Source organism: Festucalex cinctus, chromosome 17 (genome assembly GCF_051991245.1).
Source record: "Festucalex cinctus isolate MCC-2025b chromosome 17, RoL_Fcin_1.0, whole genome shotgun sequence".
NCBI lineage: Eukaryota > Metazoa > Chordata > Actinopteri > Syngnathiformes > Syngnathidae > Festucalex > Festucalex cinctus.
This window is the reverse complement of record NC_135427.1, coordinates 2,269,669-2,297,404: the sequence shown is the minus strand read 5'-3', so window position 1 is coordinate 2,297,404 and position 27,736 is coordinate 2,269,669. Positions and strand designations below refer to the sequence as shown.

The 27,736-nt window shown below is 37.2% G+C and overlaps 2 protein-coding genes across 3 annotated transcripts; both read right to left on the bottom strand.

The window, feature by feature from the left end:
* Window positions 1–102: 102 nt before the first annotated feature.
* LOC144004497 (5-hydroxytryptamine receptor 3A-like) lies at window positions 103–9,276 on the bottom strand. The gene is made up of 12 exons (XM_077501675.1): window positions 9,233–9,276; window positions 9,059–9,154; window positions 6,896–7,078; window positions 5,424–5,590; window positions 5,299–5,343; window positions 5,118–5,227; window positions 3,572–3,741; window positions 2,574–2,734; window positions 2,287–2,497; window positions 2,037–2,183; window positions 1,884–1,966; window positions 103–986 (listed from the first exon to the last, which is right to left on the bottom strand). Exons 2-12 carry the CDS (start codon window positions 9,063–9,065, stop codon window positions 768–770), a joined length of 1,503 nt encoding a protein of 500 aa, XP_077357801.1. The 5' UTR covers window positions 9,066–9,154; window positions 9,233–9,276; the 3' UTR covers window positions 103–767.
* LOC144004496 (E3 ubiquitin ligase RNF157-like) lies at window positions 8,259–27,415 on the bottom strand. Of its 2 annotated transcripts, none has more exons than XM_077501673.1 (19): window positions 26,504–27,415; window positions 24,509–24,627; window positions 21,425–21,513; window positions 20,740–20,889; window positions 20,539–20,656; window positions 19,304–19,370; window positions 19,179–19,222; window positions 18,138–18,185; window positions 17,992–18,063; window positions 17,758–17,917; window positions 17,566–17,678; window positions 15,815–16,050; window positions 15,636–15,738; window positions 14,175–14,283; window positions 13,538–13,755; window positions 12,656–12,706; window positions 12,530–12,578; window positions 11,020–11,133; window positions 8,259–9,523 (listed from the first exon to the last, which is right to left on the bottom strand). In XM_077501673.1, the coding sequence occupies exons 1-19, from the start codon at window positions 26,589–26,591 to the stop codon at window positions 9,396–9,398; spliced, it is 2,076 nt and encodes a 691-aa protein (XP_077357799.1). In that variant the 5' UTR covers window positions 26,592–27,415; the 3' UTR covers window positions 8,259–9,395. The 2 variants fall into 2 exon arrangements, with proteins under 2 accessions (XP_077357799.1, XP_077357800.1); XM_077501674.1 differs by having other exon boundaries at window positions 15,815–16,047; window positions 26,504–27,414.
* Between the last annotated feature and the right edge of the window lie 321 nt (window positions 27,416–27,736).

The following is a 27,736-nucleotide window of genomic DNA, read 5'->3' as shown; positions in this document are numbered from 1 at the left end:
CAGTAAGTACTCCTTTTACAAAAAAAATAATAATAATAATAAAAATACAAAAAAAGACATTTGGTATTTAATTATATATACAGTAATAAGATTCCCAACCTTCATTAAATAAAAATAATACCCTTGTTTATATTATAATAAACAGAAAATAAACTCATTCTAAAAAAAACAACATTTTCATTTAATTAAAACTCCATGGCTTATCATAAAGAAAATGAAGCAATTTTTCAATGCATAAAATAAATATTGAATAATAAAGAAAATTAATATATATATTTTTTTAATTACCATTATTGGGTTTATTATATTTGTATCTTATTTCAGGAATAAAATAAAGATAGACGAAGGCTAATAAGTGCTCCTTTTACCCCCAAAATACAACAAAAGACACATTATTTGGTATTTAATGATATATATTATAAGATTTCCGAGCTTTATTAAATCCGTACTGTACATTACACGAGAAAAATCTCATGACACCGCACCACACAAAAATGTCACCAAATGTAATAGACTATATGCTGAAATAATTCGCCTGCTAAGTTGAGTTGGATGTGCAAGTTCATTTTTTGTACCTTCTGCCACCTAGTGGACTACACGTCATTGGCATGGGAAGATTACCAAACATTCATCACTTTACGCTTTGCGCAAAATTAAAGAGAAACTAAGAGAAAAGTGCATTTTCCTGCATGCAACAGCGGTTGGGAATCAATGACGTAATCCATTTTAAAGAAAAAAAAAAGTTACATTAAGAGTATTGGAGATGTTTAACTGGTCCACTCCAGGTACAGAAATGACAGAAAGAGTACGACGGCGGCGAGGTAGACCAAGAAGAAGCCTTTGTTGATCCTGCTGGCCAAGCAAGCACATTTGCGGCTCTCTTCCTTGCAGCTGTGCTGCACGCTCAGCGTCCTCCGCAGCTCCTTCAGCTCGTCCACCACCAGCAGCAACAGGCGAGACTCGGCGCTCAGCGCGCCGTCGTTGACCTACACGCACGTTACACCGCTTTGAAAAAAATTATATTTAACTCATTCACTCCCAGCCATTTTCGCTCACGGCTGTTTTATTGGATTTTGACTGATTTTGCAAGTGTTTTATTGCTATAAAAACATGGAACCTACCAAAAGAAAGATTAGAGTCTCTTCTTTCATCAGGAATTAAAAAAAAAAAAGTATCTTTTTATCTGTTTCCGTTTTTGCAGCAATTTGCAGAAATCAAAATCTGGTGAAAACACTGGCAAAAAGAGCTTGTTGCAACATGGCCCTTGCTGATCTCTTATACTCTGCTGCCACCAGCTCGTCGTTTTTGTAATAACTACCATACCTAGTAGGGCTGGGAATCTTTGACTGTCTCACGATTCGATTCGATTATGATTTTTGTGTCTATGAATCGATTCAGAATCGATTTTCGATTCTCGATTCAAACGATTTTTGATTCAAAATGATTTGATTGACAAATGATTTCTGCTTCAATCTACAGATATGCACAACATTGTCATGATCTACTCCAGTCTGCTTTGCAAGACCAAATGACAGAGACATTAACGTGTCTTTTTTTGTTTAAACATTTAGTAATTTTGTATTGTAAGTGCCTTTTTCCACAAAAACATGTAGGCTACAACTGCCTTTTCCCCTTCTTCATTTCTAATTGAAATAAAATCGATTTTTGGATATTAATATCGATTCGATTAGATTAATAAATGAGAATCTCGATTTTTTGGGCACACCCCTAATACCTAGCATTTAAAAAAAAACATAAACGTATAAATCCGTCTTTGGGACACTAGTAGTATTTAAAATAGAACGGATTTATCCGTTTTTGGGAGCAAATGAGTTAATAGTGCATCCCAATTTTTGTCCACACGTTCCATTGAGTGACTTTACCTGTTCTGGTACAGGTAGCAGCTCGTGTTGTTCCTCTCCGCCCATCACATATGAACACAAAGATCCGGTCTGTTTGATCTCGTCTAAAAACACAAAGCGGGTTAAACGTGACGCTATCAACAATCGTTTCAGCAGTTCCGTATACAGTCGTACCCGTGTCGGATTTATCGGTCGGCTCGTTCTCCCGTCTGCTCCTGGCGTACGTATTCACCAATGATTCCCCGTCCGTCAGGTAGGCCACCATGATGGTCTCCAGCAGGCTGAGAAGCATCAGGGCGAAGATGACGATGCAGTAGGTGGCTAACGGGAGGAAAAATACCTTGTCAAATATTTTCGGTGTTGTAACAGAAAGTAAATGAAAAATGCTGGATTCAAGTGACGATCCCGTGGTCGGTTCGCGTACCGATGAGCGGCGTCTTGTTGGACATGGACGGCAGGATGTCGTTGAGGATGAGCAGCAGCACGGAGATGGCGAGCAGCACGGTGACCTTGAAGCCCAGTTTCTCCCCGTGGCGGTCCGGGATGAAGTAGGTGGCCAGGTCCAGGCACAGGAAGAAGAGGATGGGCAGCAGGAAGTTGATGACGTGCAGCAGGGGGCGCCTCTTGATGACGAACTGGGAGGGGGAGGGGGCACGAGGGTTAAACGGCGGGCTCGCCGTGCTGATGGGAAGGTCGGGAAAATCGGCCTACCGTGTACACGAGACAATCCCACGCTTGGTAGTCGATGGTGATGTTGTCGCTGCTCACCGACAAATGCAGGAAGTCCCACTCTCCCTGGGAAAGCATCAGGGATTTGCTGAACTCGGTAGCCCGCGACGAGTTCACCACTGGGAAGACGCGCATGTCTTGATCTGTGCAGAGAGAGCGGAAAGTAGGACAGGGTCGAAAATATCGATATCGAATCGATATTCCTTTCAATGCTACTTTCAATACATCGCTAGCCTAGCGCTAACAGGAAGTTAGCAAATGCTAACCGAGTTAACTGTAAAACTAAGTACACAACGTTAAGAATTACATCCACTGTATATTTAAAAACAAAACACGCTTCGTTTTTAAAACATTGCTAGCCTAGCGCTAACAGGAAGTTAGCAAATGCTAACCGAGTTAACTGTAAAACTAAGTACACAACGTTAAGAATAACATCCACTGTATATTTAAACACAAAACACGCTTCGTTTTTAAAACATCGCTAGCCTAGCGCTAACAGGAAGTTAGCAAATGCTAACCGAGTTAACTGTAAAACTAAGTACACAACGTGAAGAATTACATCCACTGTATATTTAAAAACAAAACACACTTCGTTTTTAAAACATCGCTAGCCTAGCGCTAACAGGAAGTTAGCAAATGCTAACCGAGTTAACTGTAAAACTAAGTACACAACGTGAAGAATTACATCCACTGTATATTTAAATACAAAACACGCTTCGTTTTTAAAACATCGCTAGCCTAGCGCTAACAAGAAGTTAGCAAATGCTAACCGAGTTAACTGTAAAACTAAGTACACAACGTGAAGAATTACATCCACTGTATATTTAAAAACAAAACACGCTTCGTTTTTAAAACATTGCTAGCCTAGCGCTAACAGGAAGTTAGCAAATGCTAACAGAGTATACATTCTTTTCGTGACCCAAAACATCAATTTAGAAAGGAGTCTTTTTTTGTGTGTGTGTTTGTATGAAAGTGCTTACACTTGAAAGCTGCCGATGCCATCGATATGTTGCAGCGCTGCGTGTCAAAGGGGAACTTGTGCACGTCCATTATGCACATGCTGACGGCCCGGATGTCCTGATCCAGGAAGACGGTCCCGTCGTGCCTGACCAGCATGTAAGGGTTGTGCTGCGAGTTGTCTTTCTCCACCCTGACAAAACACGCGCAATCAACGGGCCGGTTGCGGTACGCCTTGTGTTTATTCGCATATAATGGGACCATAGTGTAGTCATTAACTTTACAATACACAATAGTGAGTCAGCAAACAGCAGGTGACTTGATGGAAACCAACAATCGCTCCATGTTGGCATCCCATTTGTCAGTCCAAACAATAAAGGAAGTGATTTTTTGAAAAAAAAAAATTCAGCACCTATTGAGCTAACAACCGCTTTTTTTTTTCTTTTTTTTTTAACTAGTTTGTATGATTTTTGTGTGTAGCATAAACTTAGACGTTTGACTACCTGACCCAACTGTCTAAAAAAAAAAAAATAATCTAAAAAACAACCCAGAAACTTGGGTAAAATGGCTGCACAGGTTTTAGGGTGTAGATAAAAAAAAAAAAACTCAATTTGGGCTATGAATAAATAAATAAATAAATAAATACATAAATAAATACATAAATAAATACATAAATAAATACATAAATAAAATAAAATAAAAATAGACCACTACTGACCCAAACGTTCCTGGACAAAAGAACCTTTTTTTTTTATAAAGGTTCTTTTGTCCAAGAGAACCCAAATTTGGGTTGTTTTGCACAAAACAATCCTGAAACTTGGGTAAAATTGAGTCAAGTTAGTGGATCGGTCCACATCGGTTATTTTTGACTACACAGTTTTCAACTCAATTTGGGTAAAAAAAAAAAAAAAAAAAACACCACTACTGACCCAAACGACCCAAAACGAAGTTTTTTGTCCCAGACCACCCAAATTTTGGGCTGTTTTGCACAAAACAACCCAGAAAAAAAAATCAATTTGGGTTAAAACAAAACAAAACAAAAACAAAACCTCAATTTGGGTTAAAAAATAAAAAAAATAAAACAATAGACCACAACTGATCCAAACGTTCTTGAACAAAGCACTTTTTTTTTTTTTTTTTTGTTAAAACTGTGTAGTCAAAATTAACCGATGTGTACCGATCCACTAACTCGGCTCATTTTTTAGCCAAGTTTCTGGGTTGTTTTGTACAAAACAACCCAGAAACTTGTGTAAAAATAAAATGCAAAAAATAAAATAAAATAAAATAAAATAAAATATTTTTTATTTTTTTGTCAAATTGACCCAAGTTAGTGGGTCAGTCCACATATTTTTATTTTTGCCTACAGAGTTTTTCGAGTGGAGGTAAAAAATAAATAAATAAATAAATAAATAAATAAATAAATACAATCAATTTGGGTTTAAAAAAAAACACACCATTATTGACCCATACGGCGGCATTTTTCAAAAATTTAGGTCATTTTGCCGACTACAACCCCCAAAAATTGGGTTGTTGTATACAAAATGATTATTGCGTGTAGCATCAACTTACATCTCTAGGATGAAGACGTCGGGTTTCCACAGCACGTCGGTGGGAACGACAATTTCCGCAATCCCGCAAAATTCGTCCGGCTCCCAAAAAATGCGTTCGTCCCTCCAAGACTGCAGACATTTTCCAAACCAAATTACCGTGTGCGGCGAGATCCCGCAAAACAACATCGTCGCCCGCTCACCGTCATCGTCCACAGGAACGGAATAAAGGTTTGCGTTTTCTCGATCTGCATGTGGGACACGCGTGTTGGGAAAACGTCACCAGCAAATTCGTGCTTGCGCGAACTGCGCACATTCAACGACTTACCACGGCCAAGATGGCGTACAGGATGACGTTGATCTCCACCACGGTGGGATGCGTGTGGTCCAGGACGGGCCGCGTCAACTGGAAGGCCCGGTCGCTCCACGTCAGGTTCAGATGGTCCACCACGTCCTGGTAGCTGCACACCTTGGCCGGGGAGGCCCCTCCCACACCTGGGGACGTAGTTAGTTCAATTACAAGTTTTTATATGATTGACGTTTGACCTGTATAGCATTCAAAATTGTCAAAAAAAATGATTCACGTTGGAGTATAGCTCAGTATAAGACCCAATAAGCACAACTAAAACATGTCTGCCATCTAGTGGCGAGTGGTGATAATACAACATAAAAGTACAATCTCCAGCCTTACTTTAAAGGGATTCTTGACTCATTGAACAATTCTCAGCAGTGAAAACTTTATATTTTGTCCACAATTAATTTTATAACTTCATTATTTTTCATCTACAATTAATACATTTCAAAACTATTTTTTTTCCTCTTGCTGTCGACTGATGATGACATCACCTGTGCTGAGGAAGTAGGTAACGATCAATCAGGGCTCACCTGTTTTCTGGGGTTGGTCAGAAAACTGAGCTCTGATTGGTCGTTATCTACTTCCTTAGCCCAGGTGATGTCATCAACAGTCGACAGCAAGTAGAAAAATTAAACTTTTTTAACGTATTAATTTGTGCGTAAAAATAATGACGTTACCACATTAATTATGGCCAAAATATTAACTTTTTACTGTTGAAAATGGCTCACTGAGTCAAGTATCGCTTTAAGGTATCGGATGGTGGGCGATACCAGTATTTGTCGCCCTCTTGTGGCAACTTTATGATTAGGAACTCGAAATTAAAAAATATAATAGAAAATTGCTATTAATTTCATGCCATTTAAAGGAAAAATGCTGTTTAAGTTTTCTTTAAAATAGTTTTTTTTTGGGGGGGGGGGTCATGGACTAGTGGTATCGGTACTCGGTATCGGTAACTACTCATACTGGCACATGCCTTTTTTTTCTTCATAATTTGGATTTTTCCTGGTTTTTCTGGGATTTTCTTCCCAATTTCTAACATTTTTCATATATTGTATGTTAATCCGAATTTTTTAAGATTTTTTTTTTTTTTTTTTTTTTTTTGGTGCGTAAAAATATCAATTTTATCTTTATGAAAATTAATCAAGGAGAGTGTGGTCACCAGTTACCCATCCCTGTTCGACAGAATAACCAAGTTGTTAAAAATGGAAGACATTTTTTTTTTTTTTTTTATGACCATACTTTGGCATATGAATCGATAAAGGCAACTTTTCAAGACTGATATCGATACGGAGAGAAAGATTACTCAAGGAAATGACTAAATGATAAGCAAAGACTAATTAAAATGGCTGGAAAACGCTTGAATGTAATTTCACGTTTACGACGTAATACATAAAAAAAAAAAATAAAAAAAAAAGTTATTGAACCGGCCAACGTTTTGCTCTTACCTGAGAGGATGAGGACAACGGCCAGCACGTTCATCGTCGCTGCGAAGTGAAGCCGAGTGGCGGAAGAGCTTTTTAAAAGCTGACATGAGAAGCCCCTCCCACTGGCTTTTGGAAGGACATTTTGCGCGCTAACGAGGAAACGTCGACGTGCTTCTTGGACGATTTTATCGCTTCCAGGCTGCACTGGGAGAAATAAAAGCAGGTGGCAAAATGGGCGTGTCTGAAAAGAAGCAGGTGATGCGGATTGGAGGAGAAGGGAAAAAAAAAAAAACACAACAGCAAAGCTCCATGCACACGCCCACAAGTCCATTAGCGAGACACTCGATCACCACAATGACATTCTAATGACATTACACACAAAAGCACTTTTTTTTTTTTTTTTTTTTAATCCCAGCTTGCTAATTGTTGTCCAGTGACGGAAATCTCACAACAGGAAGCTGAATCAGTTATGAAAAGTACACTTTCAAGGTTTTAAGAACGTAATTACATTATAAACAAATAGCGTTCCTCGTTGGGTTGTAACTTGTGACTTTCAACTGTTTTACTGTGCTGAATGCAGGAATTATTAAAATGATTCACATTTTTTTTCCTGTGTTAAAACTATTTAATATAACAAAATGAATTATACATTACAATTTTTTTTCTAATTTTCTAATGTCCTACAATTCAAATTCTTTATTTGGGGACTTTTAGCAGATATGAGATTAAAATAGACTAATTATATTAATTAATTAAAAATCCTGTAATTAATTAGATTATTTTTTTAATTGCCTGATGGCACTAATACATATATTAGTGCTGGCAGGCAATTAAAAAAATAATCAAATTAATTACAGGATTTTTTTTATTAATTAATGTACTAATTAATATATTAGTGCTGTCAGGCAATTAAAAAAATAATCAATTACAGGATTTTTTTTTTATTAATTAATGTACTAATTAATATATTAGTGCTGTCAGGCAATTCAAAAAATAATCTAATTAATTACAGGATTTTTAATTCATGAATGTACTTAATCTTTTTATTTGTATTAAAATAGTAAGTATTTAAAATTGTATTTTTTTATTTTATTATATAACATTTCATTACCATTTTAGACTGTTTTTTTGTTTTTTTTATAAAATTGTACTATTTTTACAAACTGTGTGTATATATGCAATTTTATTTTAAAATATATTGAATTTTTATTACAGTTTTAGACTTTTTTTTTTTCCCCATTCTGATTTTTTCCAGTGGTAATAGTGTCCCCAAAAAACTTTACAAAATTTATAAACAAACTTTATAAGCACACACTGATGTGACTGGGACTTTGACCGAAACACCACCACCAAAATATCAAGTCGCCAAAAAGTAACACTTCCAAACTTTGCAAAAAAAAAAACTTTATTGTCCGCCTCACGTTCACGCCTACAATCCTACAAAAGTGGGTTGTTCTTCCAGATTGGGATTGACACATTCAGACTTGTGATCATGTGACAGGCCGAGAAATGGACGCTTAACCAAAAAAAAAAAAAAAAGAAAAGAAAAAAGATAGACGCACGCCCGGACGTAACATGCTCCCCCTTCAGCCTCATGCACCCAAACATTACGTCGCCTAGGAAACGGCTAATAGTGCATTCGTGTCCCTTTATTGACCCGCTACAGTACATGAAGTAGGTGAGTGTGAGTTTGTGTAAACCTTCACAAATGTTTCACATAGTTGAATCCACATTCGAATCGACGACACGGATCAAAACACAAATCGAGACAAAATGAACTAAAAAAAAAAAAAGAATCATCAGGATATGAATGTCTCTTACTAAAAGTCCCTTTACAACAACAACAACAACAACAACAAAAATTTTCTAAATGTAACCGTTCAGTGCAAACTGAGGATAAAAATGAAGCCATTTTTATTGCTGGGTGGCGGCTTCCAGAGTTGCACTGCAACAATACTGACATGCTAACACGGCCGGGCGGTCGGGGGTTCGATTCCTCTAACAAGGTAAGGTAGCCAGGGATGGGCGTCGTCATCGCTGACTGTTGGTTAATCACGTCCCACCGCTATTAATAACTCATTCGCTGCCGTTGACGAGTATGTCCGTCAATGGCAGCGAACGCTTTCGTTTCACATTCAGCGGCGGATTTTGTTTTGAAGCATTTAGCGCGTTAAGGTAGCCCACCTGGCATGGTGATTGCAGGTCACAGTAGCCCCTGACTGATTGGCTGGTGGTGGAGGAGGAGGAGGAGCAGCAGCAACTTGTAACCACAACATGAAACTGTCACGGGGGTAAGTCATAAATAAAAACGGAGCGGGAAATAAAATAAGATATAAAAGTGTTCAGGTAACAGCTCACTGGAGAAGAAACTTGAGGTGATGATGATGATGATGATGATGATGGTGGTGGTGGTGGTGAGGTTCCCTGCTCAGCCGTTATCCAGCGATGAAGCACTGAGTAGGAAGTGCTAGTAGTAAGTAGTAAGTAGTAGCAGTGTTGTTTGGGTGTGGGTGCGAGCGCGCTACACAATGAGGGGTCCACGTCGGGGGTGTTTGGGACTCTGGCCCTCCCGGTTGTTCTCCACTGCCTGCTCCTCCCGCTTGCTGGTGGAGTCCAAAACGGGCCTGTAGCCGCCCAGGTACATCAGACCTGAACAACACATGACAAAAAGGGGAAAGAGATGGTGAACATAAGGGGGAAAAAAAAAAAAAAAAGATGCACAATTACAAACAGAAGTGATTACTTAGGGCTCAAACGATTAATCGGCTGGCTGATATTCGCTCTTTTCATCGCAAATCAGTTAAAAAAAAAAAAAAGACTAACATATTTCAACATAGGATGAAAACAAAGTCATTGAAACATTCCCACCCTTCAAAAATCGGCAATTTTTTTTATTTTTTATTTTTTTTATTAAATTGTCTAATTCCATTTCTTTTATGTCTGTAAAGTTAGATGAATACTAATAAATAAAACACTCAAATGTTCATCCTGTAAATGACTAAAAGTGAAAATAAAAATGAATATAAAAATAGAATTCCAAAATTAAATAAAAATAAATAAATTTAAAAGGAAATTAAAAAAAACAAATATCTTTATCTATCTATCGATATATATATAATAAAATAAATACATTTATTTAATTTTATAATAATTTCATCATAATAAATGTAATTAATTTAATAATTTGTATTTAATTTTTAAATTATATTTTAATATTTTAATATATAATAATATAAATAATGTGAATAATGAGAGTTCAAAAATTAAATAAATATAAAAGGAAATAAAAATTATATATATATATATATATATATATATATATATATATATATATAAATACATTTTTATTTAATTTAATAATAATAAATTGAATTAATTTAATTTGTATTTAATTTTTAAATTACATTTTATATTCATTTGTATATATAATATAAAATATAAATAATCGAAACAATAATAATAAATATAAATAATATATATATAAATAAATGAATGAATTTTTATTTAATTTTATAATCATTTAATAATAATAAATGTAATTAATTTAATAATTTGTATTTAATTTTTAAATTATAGTTTTATATTCATTTTTATTTTCACTTTTACTCATTTAGTTATGTAGTTTTTTTTTTTTTTAATTTTTGGGGAGCAATTTTGGCCCTCCCTAAATTGTGACCATAATAACCGTGGATCCAGATTTCGCCAACGCTGCATACCTAGTTAGTGGTCAACATGTACCCGGACACGCCTCCTCATCTTTCCATCCAAAAGGAGGCGAGAGAAGAGGGCAGAAAAGGGAAGGGAGGAGGAGAAGACGGGATGGGAGCAAATTCACAGGAAGCAGGAAGAGATAACACAAGACATTTTACAACACATAAACACACACAGAGAGAAAGACGCCATTTGAGCGAAAAACGTCAACAAAATGGGGAAGGGAAAGACATGCGCGTGGTTGGAAGGATGGCGGGAGCGCACCATTGGTTACTCGCTACCCAACAAGCCATGAAGCAGCAGCGGCGGGACCAAACGGAAAAAAAACAAAAAAAACAGGTGCTGCTCGTTAGCCCGGCAGCGTTAGCGTTCTTCTTCCCCCTGGTGCTAGCCTAGCGAGCTAACGTCACCTCTGGTCGGCGGCGTCCACTCACCGGCAAATCGGCTGTCGGGAGGAGCCTGCTCATTGTCCAAGCCCAAAGAGGGCGTGTCACACAGGGCTACGCCCTGATTGTTATTGGCCGACTCGGGACACCTGCTCCGCCCACCTGCAAGCGAGGGCACAGGTCAAACAAGAGCAGCCGGGGCACAGCGGGGGGGGGGGGGGGGGGGTCGTTGGCCATGCGAAGGATGAAGAATTGCGCAATGCGTTTGTTTTTGTTTGTTGACAAACAGAATGCAATGTCAGCTAGCACCACCTACAGGACTGGAGTGGAGCTGCATTGAACATGGATTTGATTTGTTGTCATAACTGATTGGTTAGATTTAAAAAAAAAAATGTTTTATAATTTTGCAGCCCATTAAGAGACGGATGTTGTGATATATGTATTTTAATTAATTATTACAATGAAATCAATATGGCCAAAAAATAAAATCGATTTTTTTTTCAATCAGGACGATTACGATTTTAATCTAATAAACATAACAAACAATTATTTAAAGGTGTAATTTATTCAAAAATAAATAAATAATCATCATCATCATCATCATAATAATAATGTATACTGATTCTACAACAGTTATAAAATAAATGTAACTTTCATAGTTAGCAAAATTACAACTCACAATAACATCCGGATGTAACAGAACATAAGAGCTTCTAATAATCCAGAAGACAAAATTCGATTTCACGATTAATCGAATTAATTCGATTTATTGCCCAGCCCTGATGCTAATTCATTTTATTTTTTTTAATTTTAAGAAGTATCAGCACAACACGGATTTAAGAAAGTCATAATTGCTAGGGCCTGACCGATTCATTTCAATTTGACGATTATGGCCCCAGCAAACATGAGCCAAAATGACAATGGACGATGTTTTCCAATTGTTTTTTTTTCTAATTTACAGCAGTTGTATACAAGTAATAATGCTTTCATTATTTATTACATATAAATCTCTATACAATAACCTTGTATCCTTAAATATACATGTCATATATTTACAGTTGACACTCATCAGACCGCAAATAGCGAAAATCCGTGAATAATTGACACCCACTGAAATGCATTGGAGGCGATTTCTTTTTTTTTTTTTATTATATATTCTTTACATTTACCAGACGATTAATCGCTCAAATTAATCGGCAAAATAATCGGTAAAATGAATCGTCTGATTAATTTGACCAATTAATCGGTAATCAGTATTTTTTCTGAGAAATCAGGTGTAGTAAATTCAGCTATTAGGCGTGTTTGTTGGCTCACCACACACACACAAAAAAAAGTTTATTATGGAGCAAATAATGTGGAAGTGTAATTAATATGCATGGCGCGAAGGCATGCAAATGCAAGCTTGAAGTGACTCATGCTCGAGTCGGATCCGTTCAAATGTGACTTTTCGAGCCCCAAAAAATGGGATCAAATTAACGTTACATGGATGCTTTAAAACGATGAGATTTATTCAACCAGGTGACATGTTGTCAACCGTGTAAAGTGTCACCGGAGTTACCTTTGCCATTCGATGGCGAGGAGCGGTCCTCTTCCGTGACATCGTTTCCCTTTAGAAAACAAACAAGAAGAGCTCAAGTCAAATTTCGACATGAAGCGTCGATGCGAGTCATCGTTTGCAAGTCACCTCTGAGTCCTGCTCGTCGACAGCCACCGAATAGTTCAGTTCTATTGACTCCTTGGGAAGAAAAAGAAGCAAAAAAGTCAGTGAGAGTAGTTGAAATGATTCATTGATAAATCGAAAACGAATCGATTATCAAGTTAACAACTATTGTGATCATCAATGAATCGTTTCACATAAAACAGTCCAAACCCTCAGAATTTCAGCATCATAAACTATTCCCATTTTTGCACCGCCCTCCATGACAGCAGACCGATTATCGTTGCGTCGTTATCAGATTCTTCATCAATTTTCTGACATTTTATGGACCACAATCATTGATCATTGTTTTTCAAAAGTCAAAGCAAATGATTCATTTTGGTTCAAAACAAAGATAATCAGTACGCTTTCATGGAGGATGACAGAAATCGGAAAATTTTTACTGTTGAGGAGCTGACATGAAGAGTATTTGGACAATTTTAATTACGATGATCGATTTTTTTGCCGATTAATCGATTATTTGTTGTCCCTTTAAAATAATGTCCCGTATTTAATAAAGGGATGGGAATTATTTATTTTTGAGGAACTGACATGACGAGCATTTGGACAATTTTAATTATGATGATCGATTAGTTGTCGATTAATCTAGTAATTGTTGTACCCCTAAAATAATGCCCTGTATTTAATAAAGGGATGGGAATTAAAAAATTTTGAGGAGCAGACATGACGAGTATTTGGACATTTTTAATTATGATGATCGATGAGTTGTCGATTAATCGAGTAATTGTTGTATTGTCCTGTTTATAATAAAGGGATGGGATTTTTTTAAATTCCATCTTATCATAAAAAAAATAACTGACAGATGTATCTGTATCAAAATAACCGTTACACACCAGCAGCGATATTTACCCCATCCAGTTGAGAGGGTCCTCGGCTCTCCCTGGGGGCGTCCCGGTTCTCCCGGCCCCGGGCGTCAAGCCCCTCCCGGCCCGGCCCGGGCTCGCCATCCGCCCCAGCCAGGTAGGACCCTGACATGGAGGACATGGTGTCAGTGCTGATGTGGGAGTGGCGCGAGTGGGACGAGGCCATGGACATCACTGACTGGGCCAGGCTGCTGCTCACTGCGTCTGGCGGACACACGGAGACACACATCACCGTCCGACGACGTTTCGGAAACAATCGATCGGAGGCCACCGAGCGTCGGCACCGGCTAATCATTTATTCATGTTAAAACGCTCCTTGGACCGGACTGAGAGTTTTGTTTTCCACATCTTGTCGACATTTCACAACGACTGTATGCAACTTGCCCTCGAGACGGGTGCGTTATTATGACTCAAATGTGATTGGTCAATACGACTTGTACTGTAAATGGAAACCGGAACGTGTTCGATCCTGGAATCGTCTTCCCGACAGCGTCTGTCTGCTTTTCGCATGCGCTAAGTATTTGTTGACAGCGACGTCCTTTGGGAGGACCACTGCATGCTATTTAAACAACAAACATTCTTTTTCAAGATGTCTTTGAAAGGATTACACGGTTTTGTGTTACCTTCAGGGGAAGTGATAGTGGAGGAGAGCGGCGTTCCGGTGCACGGCGACTGGTCGATGGCCCCGGAAGAGGACAGAGTCAGGTTCTCGCTGTCGGGCGTGACTCCGCACTGAAGAAAAACAAAACGGAGATGCATTCAAACGGGAGATCACAACCCGACAAAATATCGGGATGAAATCGACAGACACCTGGTATTGGTACTCGCTCACCCTAATAGAAATGGCAAAATCAATCGATTAATCGACAACTGATACAGACACCTGGTATCGGTACTCGCCCATCCTTAATAAAAACATTAAAACTGGCAAAATTAATCCATTAATCGACAACTAATCAATAATCAAATTAATCGACAGCGATACAGAGACCTGGTATCGGTACTCGCCCATACCTAACAAAAATATTAGAGCTGGCAAAATCAATCGACGCCGATATCCACACTCGTCCATTCCTAATAAAAACATTAGACATTTCTAAATTAATTGGCAACTAATCGATTAGCAAATTAATCGATCACCGATAGACAACTGGTAATCGATAATTGCCCATCCCTAAATATACAAACTGGCAAAATTAATCCATGAATCGACAACTAATCAATTATCAAATTAATCGACAGCAATACAGACACCTGGTATCGGTACTCGCCCATACCTAATAAAAATATTAGAGCTGGTAAAATTACTTGAAAAGTAATTGATTATCAAATTAATCGACACATGGTATCGGTACTCGTCCATCTCTAATAAAAAACATTAAAAATGTCAAACTTAATCGATTAATAGACAACTAATCGATTATCAAATTAACCTACACCGATAGACACTCGTCCATCCCTCATAAAAACATTAGAAATGTCAAAATTAATCGATTAATCGACAACTAATCCATTATAAAATTAATCGACACCTCAACACCTGGTATTGGTACTCGCCCATATCTAATACAAATATTAGAACTGGCAAAATTAATCCATTAATGATTAATCGACAAGTAATCAATTATCAAATTAATCGACACCAATACGACACTTGGTATTGGTACTCGTCAATCCCTAATAAAAACATTAGAAATGTCAAAATCAATCGATTAATTGACAACTAATCAATAACCGATACAGACACCTGGTAATCGGTACTCGCCCATCCCTAATAAAAATATTTAATCTGGCAAAATTTATCGATTAATCGACAACTAATCGATTATCAAATTAATCGACACCTCAACACCTGGTATTGGTACTCGCCCATCCCTAGTAAATTTGCAATTCTCATTAATCGACCACTATTTCAATCGAGTAATCGTTTAGAGCCATGGTTTGGCTTAATATCGTCCAAATTTTCCAATTTCATCCTCTCAACAGTCATTCTTGTCTGAAAGCAGCCCGATTACCTTTTGCGTTTCATCAAAAGAAGACAAATGTGCAAACAAATTGTAGAAATATTGGATAATAATACGCACCTCCTGCGGATCGACTGCAAGTTTGTGTCGACGGGCCTCTAATTCACTGCAAGACTTCTCATCGTCCTCCTCGGGAAGCACTGAGGAATTCTGGGAAAGCGACCTATAACATATGCAAACGTGTGGTTTGAAGAAGCTTGAAAACAAAACAAAAACAAAAAAAATGGAATGTGACTGACTTGGAAGCGCTCTTCTTGAGTTTGAGCCCCTGACTTGAGTTGGAGTGGTCGAGCGGGGAGAGGGAACGGGCCGCGGCCGGGTGGGCTTCGCCGGCGTACGGGGGCAGCGCGGCCCCCGACACGTGACTGGGGCCCGAGTGGAGGGGGGCCGCCACGGAGGACGTGGCCAGGGGCCCGTTGAGAGCCTCCAGCAGGGAAACGGCCTCGTAACCTGGGGGGATGTGCTCCGACGCCTGCTAACAACAACGATCGCCGGTGAATTGGATTCATCAATTGAATTGATTCATCGTTGACAATCGTTAATCATTGCAAAATCCGAAAAAAATAAAATAAAATCTTATTAACTCATTCACTCCCAAAAACGTATTTATACGTTTTTTAGGTTTTTGTTTGCTAGAGTTTTTGTATGAAGGCTTTTATGCAGTTTCTGACCTGAAGTGGTTGCTTAAAGCGATGGTAGTTATTACAAAAAAAAAAATGGCCAGCAGGTGGCAGCAAAGAGATCAACCAGGTCCATGTTGCAACAAGCTCCTTTTCCCAGTATTTTCAACAGGTTTGTGAATAATGATGAAACTTAGCTAATTCTAATGCTAATTGCTACAAAACATAAAAACAGATAAAAAAAATGCCGTACTTTTTTTTTTTTTCCCCTGATGAAAGAAGAGACATTTTTCTTTTGGTAGGTTCCATGTTTTTATAGCAATAGAACATGAAAATGGCTGGGAGTGAATGAGTTAATGATGTGCACTCACATTGTTGTATAAGTGCACAACTGTAAGTGCACCTACGAAAGGTCTGCCATCTAGTGGTGAATGGTGATATTACAAATTAAAATAACAGTCGACCCCGACATATTTGTTGGTCTGTAATCGCAGATTTTCATGGATGTTTTTTTTTTTTCCTGATCTTTCCCATTCTTCTAAGGGATTTTTATCCCAATATGCCCCCCATTCTACATTGAATGTTTATCATATCATTTTTTTGGAAGAATATTTTGTGTTTTAAAAAAAAATAAAAAATTCAACTTGGACAATTACTCGATCGAGCCCGAGTTAGCATTAGCTCATACTAGCATTAACCCATATTTAAATTTTTTTTTTAAAAATCAATTTGGACAATTAATCAATCAAGCCCTAGTTAGCATTAGCTCATACTAGCATTAGCTCATGTTATATTTTGGTGTTAAAAAAAAAATCGATTTGACTGATTAATCAATCGATCCCTAGTTAGCATTAGCTCATACTAGCATTAGCTTGCTATATTTTGGTTTAAAAAAATCAATTTGGACAATTAATCGATCGAGCCCTAGTTAGCATTAGCTCATACTAGCATTACCTCATATTTTGGTAAAAAAAAAAAAAAAAAAATCAAATTTGGCCATTTAATTGAACAAGCCCTAATTAGCATTAGCTCATATAATATTTTGGTTTAAAAAAAATAATGGCAGATTAATTGATCGAGCCATAGTTAGCATTAGCTCACACTAGTATTAGCTTGCTATATTTTGGTTTAAAAAAAAAAATCAATTTGGACGATTAATCGATCAAGCCCTCGTTAGCATTAGCTCATACTAGCATTACCTCATATTATATTTTGGATTAAAAAATATATATATATCAATTTGGCCATTTAATTGAACATGCCCTAATTAGCATTAGCTCATATAATATTTTGGTTTAAACAAATAATAATGGCAGATTAATTAATCACGCCCTAGTTAGCATTAGCTCATATTAGCTCCATCAGCGTACCGAGTGTTCCTCTGAGTCAGACGTCTGTGAAGTGATGACGGGGTTAAAGCTGGTCGGCGTCAAAGGGCTGACTTTCTTCCTCATTGCTCGGATCTGCAGCAGGGCTCTGAAGGCTAAAAAAAAACAAAACAAAAAAAACGTGAGCGTTTTCCAAAAGAACACCTCCACGCAATTTGGCGCGCGCGTCCTCACGCAGCCTGCAGATGGGGCAGCAGTTGGCTTGATAGCGCAAGGTGTCGGCGCAGGCGTTGCACAGGCACAGGTGGCGGCACGGCAGGATGAGCGTGTCGCGCACGTCCGACAGACACACCACGCACTCGGCGCTGTTGTCGCTGATCTCGTCGTCGGCGACCTGACGATCGTCAAAACATGCGCGAACGATCGGAACGGGGAAAAAAAAAAAGGCCGATTTTGTCGCGTTTCTACCTTTGATTCTTGACTGTTGTACTTGTTCTCGATCCCGTAGATCTCCTGCAGGAGATAACTCACGCCGTCCACCTGGGAAACAAAAACACGAGATGATGTCACCTAATCGATTGAGCAAATATTTGACAAAAGCGACGTGCGCTCACCACTTGTTTCTGCTTCAGAGGCTTCACGCAGTAGCTGCCGTCCGTGTGCTGCCGTCGAAAAACCACAGCATGACGAATTCAGACTTTTCATCACATTTTGTGCATTTTGAAAATATGGAAGTGTATTGAATTTACTTGAAATAAAAATTCTGACTAACTTTTTGTTGTTTTTCTGAATCATTTCTTTTTGTTATAAAAAAAAAATACTTTAAAAAAATGGGAAAAAAATTATTCCGAAAAACAGAAAAAAAAATATTACTCTGAAAATCATGAGGAAAAACATTATTCAAAAAAACAGAAAAAAAAAATATTGCAAAAAATAGAAAAACAAATATTCCGAAAAACAGAAAAAAAAATTACTCCGAAAAACAGGGGGAAAAACATTATTCAAAAAAACAGAAAAAAAATTTATTCCAAAAAATAGAAAAGAAATTATTCCGAAAAACAGAAAAAAAAATATTACTCAGAAAATCAGGGGGAAAAACATTATTTAAAAAAACAAAAAAAAACAAAAACAAAAAAACAAACAAACCATAAATTAAATATTTTTTTTTCTGTTTTTTGGGATATTTTTTTTTCTGTTTTTTGGAATATTTCTTTTTCTGTTTTTTGGAATAATTTTTTTTGAATAATTTTTTTCTGTTTTTTGGAATAATTTTTGTTCTTTTTTTTTTGGAATATTTTTTTCTGTTTTTTTTTTTAAATAATTTTTGTACTGTTTTTTGGAATATTTTTTTTCTGTTTTTTTGGAATAATTTTTTTTCTGTTCTTTGGAATAATTTTTTTCTGTTTTTTGGAATAATTTTTTTCCCCCCTGTTTTTCTGAGTATTTTTTTTTTCTGTTCTTCGGAATATATATATTTTTTATGACAGAAAAAAAATATTCAGTAAAACAGAAAAAAAAACATTCAGAAAAACAGAAAAAATATTACTCAAAAATACAAAGCTCCCCCCCAAAAAAATAGTCCGAAAAACAGGATCTTTTTTTTCAAGTGACTGCAATATGCTTCCGTATGAAAAGGACCTCAAAATCACGTTTACCTTTTCAAACGTGGCCAGAAGTATGTGAGAGTGGCCCAGGTGCTCTGCGTACAGAAAGCAAAGACATTTATTTATTCACAAAGTCATTTGACGACGCCCTCGTGTCGGTGTGTAAGTGAACTCACCGTCGCCCTCGTCAACCACGGCCTGCACCACCATGGGGAAGATCTCCCTGTCCATGTCAAACAGCAGCTGCGGAGAACAAATAAGTTATTGGCGCCCAAAAACGTATAAATACGTTCTAGTTCAAATATTACCAGTGTCCCAAAGACGTATCTATACGTTTTTTTTTATGTTAGAGCATACAGGGGGCTTTGATGCAGCCTCCGAACTGAAGAGAACGTTTGAAGCAATGGTAGTTAGAACAAAAATGGCCAGCAGGTGGCAGGAGAGTATAACATATATTATGTAAGCCTTGCAAAATCAGTCAAAATCCAGTAAAACAGACGGGAGCGACCGGGGTTGCTTCAGTGGTCGATAACCATCAATGGCAGTGAATGAGTTAAAGGGGAGCACAGTATGGACCTGGAAAAAAATCTGAATATAGAAAAATGCTTTGGTGTCGTTCCATACCCGACCTATTGTGCCTGCAAAACCTGCACCAAACACAGAAACGTGCTATTCGTGTCGTGGTTGGATGTGGATACAGAGACCACACTAATCCAATATTTATTTATACAACTAAAAACTTTCAAATTCAATGAATTGATCAAGTTTAACCACCTTAAAATAATGTATGAAGCACATCGTGAAATTTTACCAGTCAATATAAAAATTACATTAAAAAATATGTACTTTGTGGAACAATCTGGATTACGAAACTAAACCATCTCAGTCCATTTGTATTTTTACTAAAATGTATAAAAACTCAATTAATGGAAAAATATATATAGCACGAGGTCATGCTGTTAAATAATTTTGTTTAATTGTTACCATGAAAGCATCTTTACTGTTTACTGTTATTTATTTTGTGTTGATTATTAATATTATTAGTTTTATTTATTAATTTTAATTTATTAATAGTAATATTTATAATGCATGTAATATATATAATTATAATTTTACATAATTATAATAATATAATTTAATTTATTTTATTTATATTACTATACAAATTTCTTTTTTTAAAGAATGAAATAAATTCTTGAAAAAAAAAAAAGAAAGACTTATCAAGTCACTAGCTTACAAGTCATGCAGCTCAAGTCAAGTCGAGTCTTTCATAAATCGTAGCCAAGCGAGTCCCAAGTCCAAAAATTGGCGCCTTAAATTAAGTGAGGCGCGAATCAAGCCGTCCCTAAATAAAGGTGACTTGACTTGACTTGACTTGACTTCCATACAGCAACTCTTAGGGACGACTCACCTCTTCGTCCGCCCACTCGCTGAGGTTGACGGTGTGCGAGGGCAGACAGAACTGCTGGCTCACCCCCCTCTTGAAGTGCACCGTCTCCGACTGCAGAGAGCCGTCCTGGGGCAGGTACCTACGTAGAACCAATTAAGGTCAACGGGTTCGCTCACACAAAATGGAGAAAAAAAAATCAAGCTGGTTCTCTGGAGAACTTACACTGGCACGCCGTTGTGAAACTCCTCTACGGCCTGGTAGTAGATGGTGATTGCCACCTGCGTGTCGGCGTCGAAGGTGAACTCCACGTTGTAGCAGGCCCGCTGCTTGCCCGCCTCGTCGTCGCCGGGCAACTTCAGGTCCTCGCTGCACCTGCAAGCAGACGCAGTCGTTTGAAAATAGATGTTCTTTTACACAAACGTGCTATTTGTGTCATTTTCGGATGTGGATACAGAGACCACACTAAATCAATTATCATCCAATTAAAAACTTTAAAATTGAATGAACTGATTAAGTTTAACTTTCAACTCAAGGTGTCGGTTTGGGGAACAATCTGGATTCAAAAAAAATCATCTCAGTCGATTTGTATTTTTTTTTTAAATGTATAAAAGCACAATTAATGTAAAAATATATTTAGCAAAAGGTCATGCTATGAAAGCGTCTTGACTGCTGTCATTTATTTTGTGTTGATCTTTTTTTTGCTCTAAAACATTTTTTTATCCATTTTTGTGCACTAAAAATCCAGAATGCTGCTGTCAACTTTCTTCTCCCTAAACCAGGAAGTAGGCTGCTGACTCACACAGACCGACAAACATCCACATTTTTGTCACCGAGCCTGGATTTAGCGGTTGCTGCTCATTCTTTCTTAGTCAGCACTTGTGCGAGTGGGAGTTGTATTACAGCGTACCGTACAAGCCGCAGTGTGTCCTTGCGGATGTTTATAAGGCTCCGTAGGGTCTTCACCGGGTCCTGAGGTGGAGGGGCCGCGTATGGGAACTGAAAGCAAGAAAAAACAACAATGGTTTGGGAACGTTTAATACACGCTAAGAGACAGTCCTCTCGTACCCACCACACCTGGCAAGAATTGATATCACGATTATTCAAACAATTATTTTTTGGTCCAAAACAATAAAATGACGAATTCAAAAAAAAATTGAAACACTACAATTATATAAGTTCCTTTAGGACCAAACAGAATTTATTATATTTATTTATGTTCGCAAAAAACTTGAAGTTGGAGTGCAGAAGTGCGATTTTTTTGTTACAAAACAAGAAAATGTTTAAACGTAAAAAAAAATTAAAAATAAAATTATTTGAAACACTATTCCTTTTGGATGAAAAATACATTTATTAAATTAGTTATTTTAAAATGTAAAAAAATGTGAAACACCGAAAATATATCAATTTAGACAACTCAAAAATTAGTACTAATATTTTTTTTTTCATTACGATTATGCTGATTTTATAATTGTGGAGTGTAATAATTGAAATTTTAATTGAATTTCGATTAACTTGCACAGCCCTATTAACAATAAACAATTTCAATTACTCAACATGAAAACTACATTTATTGAATTTGCTATTTTTACATTTTAAAAAGGTGAAAAAGCAAAAATATGTGCATTTAGACAACTTAAAAATTAGTACTAATAATCTTTTTTTTATGATTATGCTGATTTTATAATTGTGGAGTATAATAATTGAAATTTTAATTGAATTTCGATTAATCTGCACAGCCCTATTAACATTAAACGATTTCAACTACTCAACATGAAAAATAAATTTATGAAATTAGTTATTTTAAAAGTTAAAAAGGTGAAAAACTGAAAATATATTAATTTAGACAACTCAAAAAAATACTACTAGTGTTTTTTTTTTTTTTTAATGTTACAATGTGTAATAATTGAAATTTTTATAATGTGTAATAAAATTTTTTTAATTGAATTTGATGTACTTTCCAAGAAGATAGTTATCAGCTGTGAATTAATATTTGGCCTTGAGGGTCAAGCATCCCTTGTTTACATCGACAAACTTGACCCTGTTTGTGTTTGTCTTCGATTTGATTCCAAGCCACAAGCTGCTGACTGTGCAAAAAAGACCAACCTAGGATGCGGCGGAATAATTCCGCTCACTCCACAAACCTCACTCGAGTGTTTACGCGCCTGCGAACGACAGTAGCGATACACATCTGGGCCTCGGTGGGAGTCGCGCTGGTGCTGAAACGAGTCTTTCATTAGGCAACACTGGAGGTCTTATTAGAAACGTCACAGCGGCCATTCACGCTTGTGTATGTTCAACCAACGTCATTTGAAAACATTCAATTCCTTATGGGAGATTATTGCATGTGGGCAGGGAGGATCTCTAAATATAGCTTGAGCCAGAGCGCAATAACTCAAGCTGGGTTTATGCTTTTACTGCGCCATCTGCTCACAAGCCACCGAGCGTTATATAACGCTGCTTTGAGCGTCTCGTTCAAAGAGAGATGACGAGAGGGAGATTTTTTTTTTTGTGAATTCTGAGCCCGCGGGAGGATTTAAACGCCCACATAATCTGGGAGGAAAACTGCTAATTTTAGCCCGAGTCTAGACATTAACGGAAGAAAGACCACAAGTTTCTTTGCAAAAATTCTCTGCTCGTGAGCTCAACATTCCGGTGACATGATTGAAACGCCGCAGGAGAAAGCCTTTTCATTTTTAATTACTCTGACAGGATGACACGTCCATGTAAATTGCAATCGGGCAGAGTGCGGGAAGGCTGCTAAACGCTGCAGCGGGACGCCGTCAGCTGCAGACGAGCGGGGTTGTGTACAGCACGTCAACACCAAATGAATGCCAGATGATGGAGTCGGCTGTCAAGTAAAAGGAGTAGTTTGACGAAGGTGCTGAAATCATGAAAGAAATTGTAAAAAAATTATTGAACTTTTTAAATACTGTGTTTTTATCCATCCATTTTCTTAACCGTTTATTCCTCAGAAGGGTCGCGGGAGGTGCTGGAGCCTATCCCAGCTGGTTTTGGGCAGTAGGTGAGGTACACCCTGAACTGGTTGCCAGCCAATCGCAGACTGTGTTTTCAAATAGCCATAATTATCAAATAATTCCCTTGTTTTTTAAAAAAAAAAAAAAAAAAAAAAAAAAAAAAAGGAAAAAAGTAATTAAAAAAAAATTCTGTTTTAGTGAATATTTTTTTCTGTTTTTCGGAATATATATATATATTTTAATAGTTTTTTCTACCATTATTTTTTTCCGTAACACAGAAAAACATATACAGAATATTAACAACAACAAAATATGTACAACAAGTATCTTTGGAAATGTTTTCGTGAAAAAGATGCGAGGGATCGAGTAAAAAAATAAATAAATAATAATAAGTGAGGGATCCTAAAAAAAAATACAGAGGTTCCACAAGTAGGTGAATGCAAAAATTATAGCGTTTCATTTTTTCACATTTCGTCTACATTTTTTATTTACTGTTCTTACAATTGAAATTATTAATTTAATTTAACTTCAATTCATTATTTTTTGCTTTAATTAAATGTATTTTTTTATTTTTAATTGCATTATTTTACATTAGAAAATTAAGTATTTTTATTTCAATTTATTTTACTTTAATACAGTAACTCTCGGTTTAAAATGAAGAAATTATTTCAGAATGTAAACTCATAAAAGGTCATTAAAAAATTAAAAGATGGATTAAAAAACTGAATTATCAGTTGTCTTGAGAAAAACAAAAGAGAATCTTCAAAAAACAAAAATACTGGACTGGTTGATTTGTTGTTTTGTGCTGATATGAGTGCAATACAATACCTCCTGATATAGCAGCAAGCTAAACAGTAGAGCTAAGTTAGCTAGCTAAACCTAGCTTAAAAAACAAACAAACAAGGAAACTAGCTAAACTTGGCAGTGAAGCACAATATATTTGTACTTATTCAGCAATAAATTAACTTTCAATTTGTAATTTGATATTAGGGACATGAGTGAATGAGAATATTTACCGCGACTGGTCTGGTCCCGAGGAAGTTAAGGTCTGTGTTTTCTCCAAACAGATAACCTTCAGGGTGGGTGGAGTCAAACTTCTCTCCGCCCATGATGAAGTGGCTGGCAAAGTAACTTCCTGTGGACCCACAAGATTATAAAATGAATTTCCAAATTTGGACCGCAAATTGTTAACAGCAAAAATTGCCATACTTTTTGGCCCAAACTTCACCCCTCCAGAAAAGAAGCTAGGAAAGTTATTTCACAACGAGGAATGACAAGTAATAGTACGCATCCGGATACATATTTGACAGAATGTGGGAGGTGTGAGTCGAGTCTGACACCTTCAAGACTTGTTTTGCACATCCTCGGACTAAAAGAAGACTGAATGACAGCTCCTGAAGCAGGTCGGCGGCTTTGTCACCAGATCCCGCTAACGGGAACTGGGTCTGACAGATCAATTTCATCTGTAACCTTCCTCCTTCTTCCCCTAACACTGACAAGCAATGACATATAAAAATGCCATAAAAAATAGATTTAAACAGGAGAATATTATAGAAATTTTCATTTTATTTTTAGTTGTTCACGAGCCTGGCCACATACCAGGTGTGGAATTAAAAAAACAAAGTAAAAATATTAGCGACCTAATTCTAAAAATGTACATGATAACCGCCACATGTTGATCCAGAACCACTTTCAGGTCTGTCTGAAGCACTATCATGAAGAAATACCCACAAAGCACACAGGTGTGACGATATTGCCATCATATCAAAGTCGAAAAGGTAAGCAGAACTGCAATGAGTTTTGTTAGTTACACAGATTAGCATTAGCTAACAATGTTAGCTTCTGATAAGGGGCAAATACTTGATTGCTCGCTAAACACAGAAAAATAGATCCTTGCATGTTCAATCCCTAACCTCGCCCCGCGGTCGTCATGGTAACAAAATCAGTACTCATTGGCTCCAGGTGATCACATGAATGAGCAAGGCAAGAAGTCTGTGTTTAAGTGCGCTCTCTCAACAGGGTGTTTTGAGACCTGGGATCTTTTGTAAATTGTAAAAAAAATATATATATTTTTTTTGTTTCCTGTAATAACAACAAAGCCACTGGCCTCTCACAATGGATGGTGTTGTTTTTCATTAGTGTGACATCAAAGTGTAATCGCGCAAATTCCGTTTAAAGTGAGACGAAAGCAACGTTTCTTTCAACATCTATCTTTGATCTTTCAAATCAGATTGCAGCTCAACTCCCCTGCGGGCCACGCTGCAATCAAACTGGGATTTGGATTTATACTATGTCGCTTTCAACAGACATATTACTACTTTGGAGAAAAAAAGTATTGCTGTTGTCTTGTTTTTTTCCCCCCATTTCAATTGATTTGTGTTTCCATTTTTTCCCTAAATTCCAACTATTATTTTTTTGTTGCAGTATGTATATTTAAAGTCTATGCTAGTTTTTTTGTATTTCCCATCAGTTCTATGTATGTGCGTGATGAAGGTGAGTGGGGGGGTGAACGGGGGTGTGGTTGTCTCCCAAAGGGTGCCATTCAAGCTAGGACCGCCACTGACTGACGTAAAGGCAACTATTTGGAATATTTTAATGTGAAATGGATCTCTGGAGCTTATGAGGGTGCCATGTTTTGGTTACTTTTACAAAAACACCAGAGGTTCAAGATTAGGAATGGTTCAATAATGTGCTGTTAAATTCATCAAACCCTACTTGTGTTTAATAATAATAATAATAATAATAATAAATCAGCATTATTTTAGTGTTATTTACAGTGACTGTAAAACAATTTTACAGCACAGAAATATGTAATGTTAACCCTGAAGGCCTTTCTGCAGCTCTTTTCCACCTTGTAAGCAGCCTCTGTTGCTTACGTGTATACTACTTTTTCATCATTTTACCGCAAAACACAATCACCTGCAACACAGCGTGAATCCATTACAAACAGCAACACACACTCGAGTACACGCGCGCACACACATTGGGTTTACCTGTTGTTGGCGACTTACCAGATTTCGGTGGGTAACGGTACACCGAATTGGACGGAATATCCACTTCTTCCACGCCTATGTTTTGTCTGCTCGCGAAAGCCCCCATCTCCAGTCAAATGACAAGAATAAAGACAAAATGGACATTCAGCTTCGCTTTGTCAAACCCCCTCGATGATGATTACTTCGACTCATTTAATCCACTTGGTCCTTGTTCGTGTCCATTTCTCGTAAAAAGGGGGATTGAGCTCCCCTTTCTACACGGTGGATGTGACCGTTCCAGGGATTAGTGACTGGTCCTCTGGTTGTTTGTCCTCGCCGGTCAACGGTGGAGCTCGGTTGGTAGGTTGAATGAGGCTGGAGGGGTAAAAGCAGCAGTTGTGGGATTCCCTTTGAAAACAAACAAGCTTAATTTGGACTTTTAAAGCACCAAAAACGTCAATGTACAACAAGGTGGTGGCAGAACGCTGGTCTTTAAGTCAACCTCGGTTCTGTCAGAGGTCTGTGGCTCCCTGTGACGTCACAAATCCGGACCCTGGTTTTGGTGCAGTCCTCTCTCTCTTTCTCTCTACTTAGCAACGAACATAGCCGCCTCATATGTAGCTAACCCCCCCCGCGATGACTGCAATGCAGAGACGGTAACACGCACGTAGTAGCAATACACGACTGGGAGGAAAATAATACAGGTTAATTTCATGAGCTAGCTACGCAAAACATGACATTTCACGCGAGGCCTCGTGGGGCGTAGTGAGGGGTCCATAAAAAAAATAATGACCAAGAAACCTAGCTACCACAACATAGCATGGTAGCTCACTATAGATAATTTTGTAAGGTAAACTGAAACATTTTGAGGTAGACAAAGGAGGAGCGATAGGTGAAGTTGCCAACTATTTTTCAAGAGGTACTGTTACAGGCAGGGTAATTTGTTGCTAAAAGTCGCAAACTGACCTTAACGTTACGTGATGACGTCATTGAGTAATTACGTGTACATGTCGATGGGCATTTAGGGGTTATTAGTTTGTGCATGGATTGGTGAATATATAAAAAGTATATATCCCAGTTCAGAGACACTTAAAAAAAAAAGAAGATAATATTACGTGAAAAAAAAATCACAAATTTACGAGGAAAATCACGAATGTTTGCGAAATAAAGTGGCAAATTTCTGAGAAAATAACTCACAAATTTACGAGAAATTAATTTGGATATATGTCACAAATCTGCATTTCTTTTCTCGGATTATTAAAACAAATATAT

Coding starts and splice junctions, on each gene's coding strand:
- LOC144004496 (XM_077501673.1), bottom strand. CDS start 26,591: ATGGGGGCTTTCGCGAGCAGACAAAACATAGGCGTGGAAGAAGTGGAT. Junction 24,628..26,503: donor CCGTTACCCACCGAAATCTG/GTAAGTCGCCAA, acceptor GTGGGTCCACAG/GAAGTTACTTTGCCAGCCAC. Junction 9,524..11,019: donor TCCCGACAGCCGATTTGCCG/GTGAGTGGACGC, acceptor TGTGTTGTTCAG/GTCTGATGTACCTGGGCGGC.
- LOC144004497 (XM_077501675.1), bottom strand. Junction 3,742..5,117: donor GACGTCTTCATCCTAGAGAT/GTAAGTTGATGC, acceptor GTGTTTTGTCAG/GGTGGAGAAAGACAACTCGC. Junction 2,498..2,573: donor GGGATTGTCTCGTGTACACG/GTAGGCCGATTT, acceptor TCCCCCTCCCAG/TTCGTCATCAAGAGGCGCCC.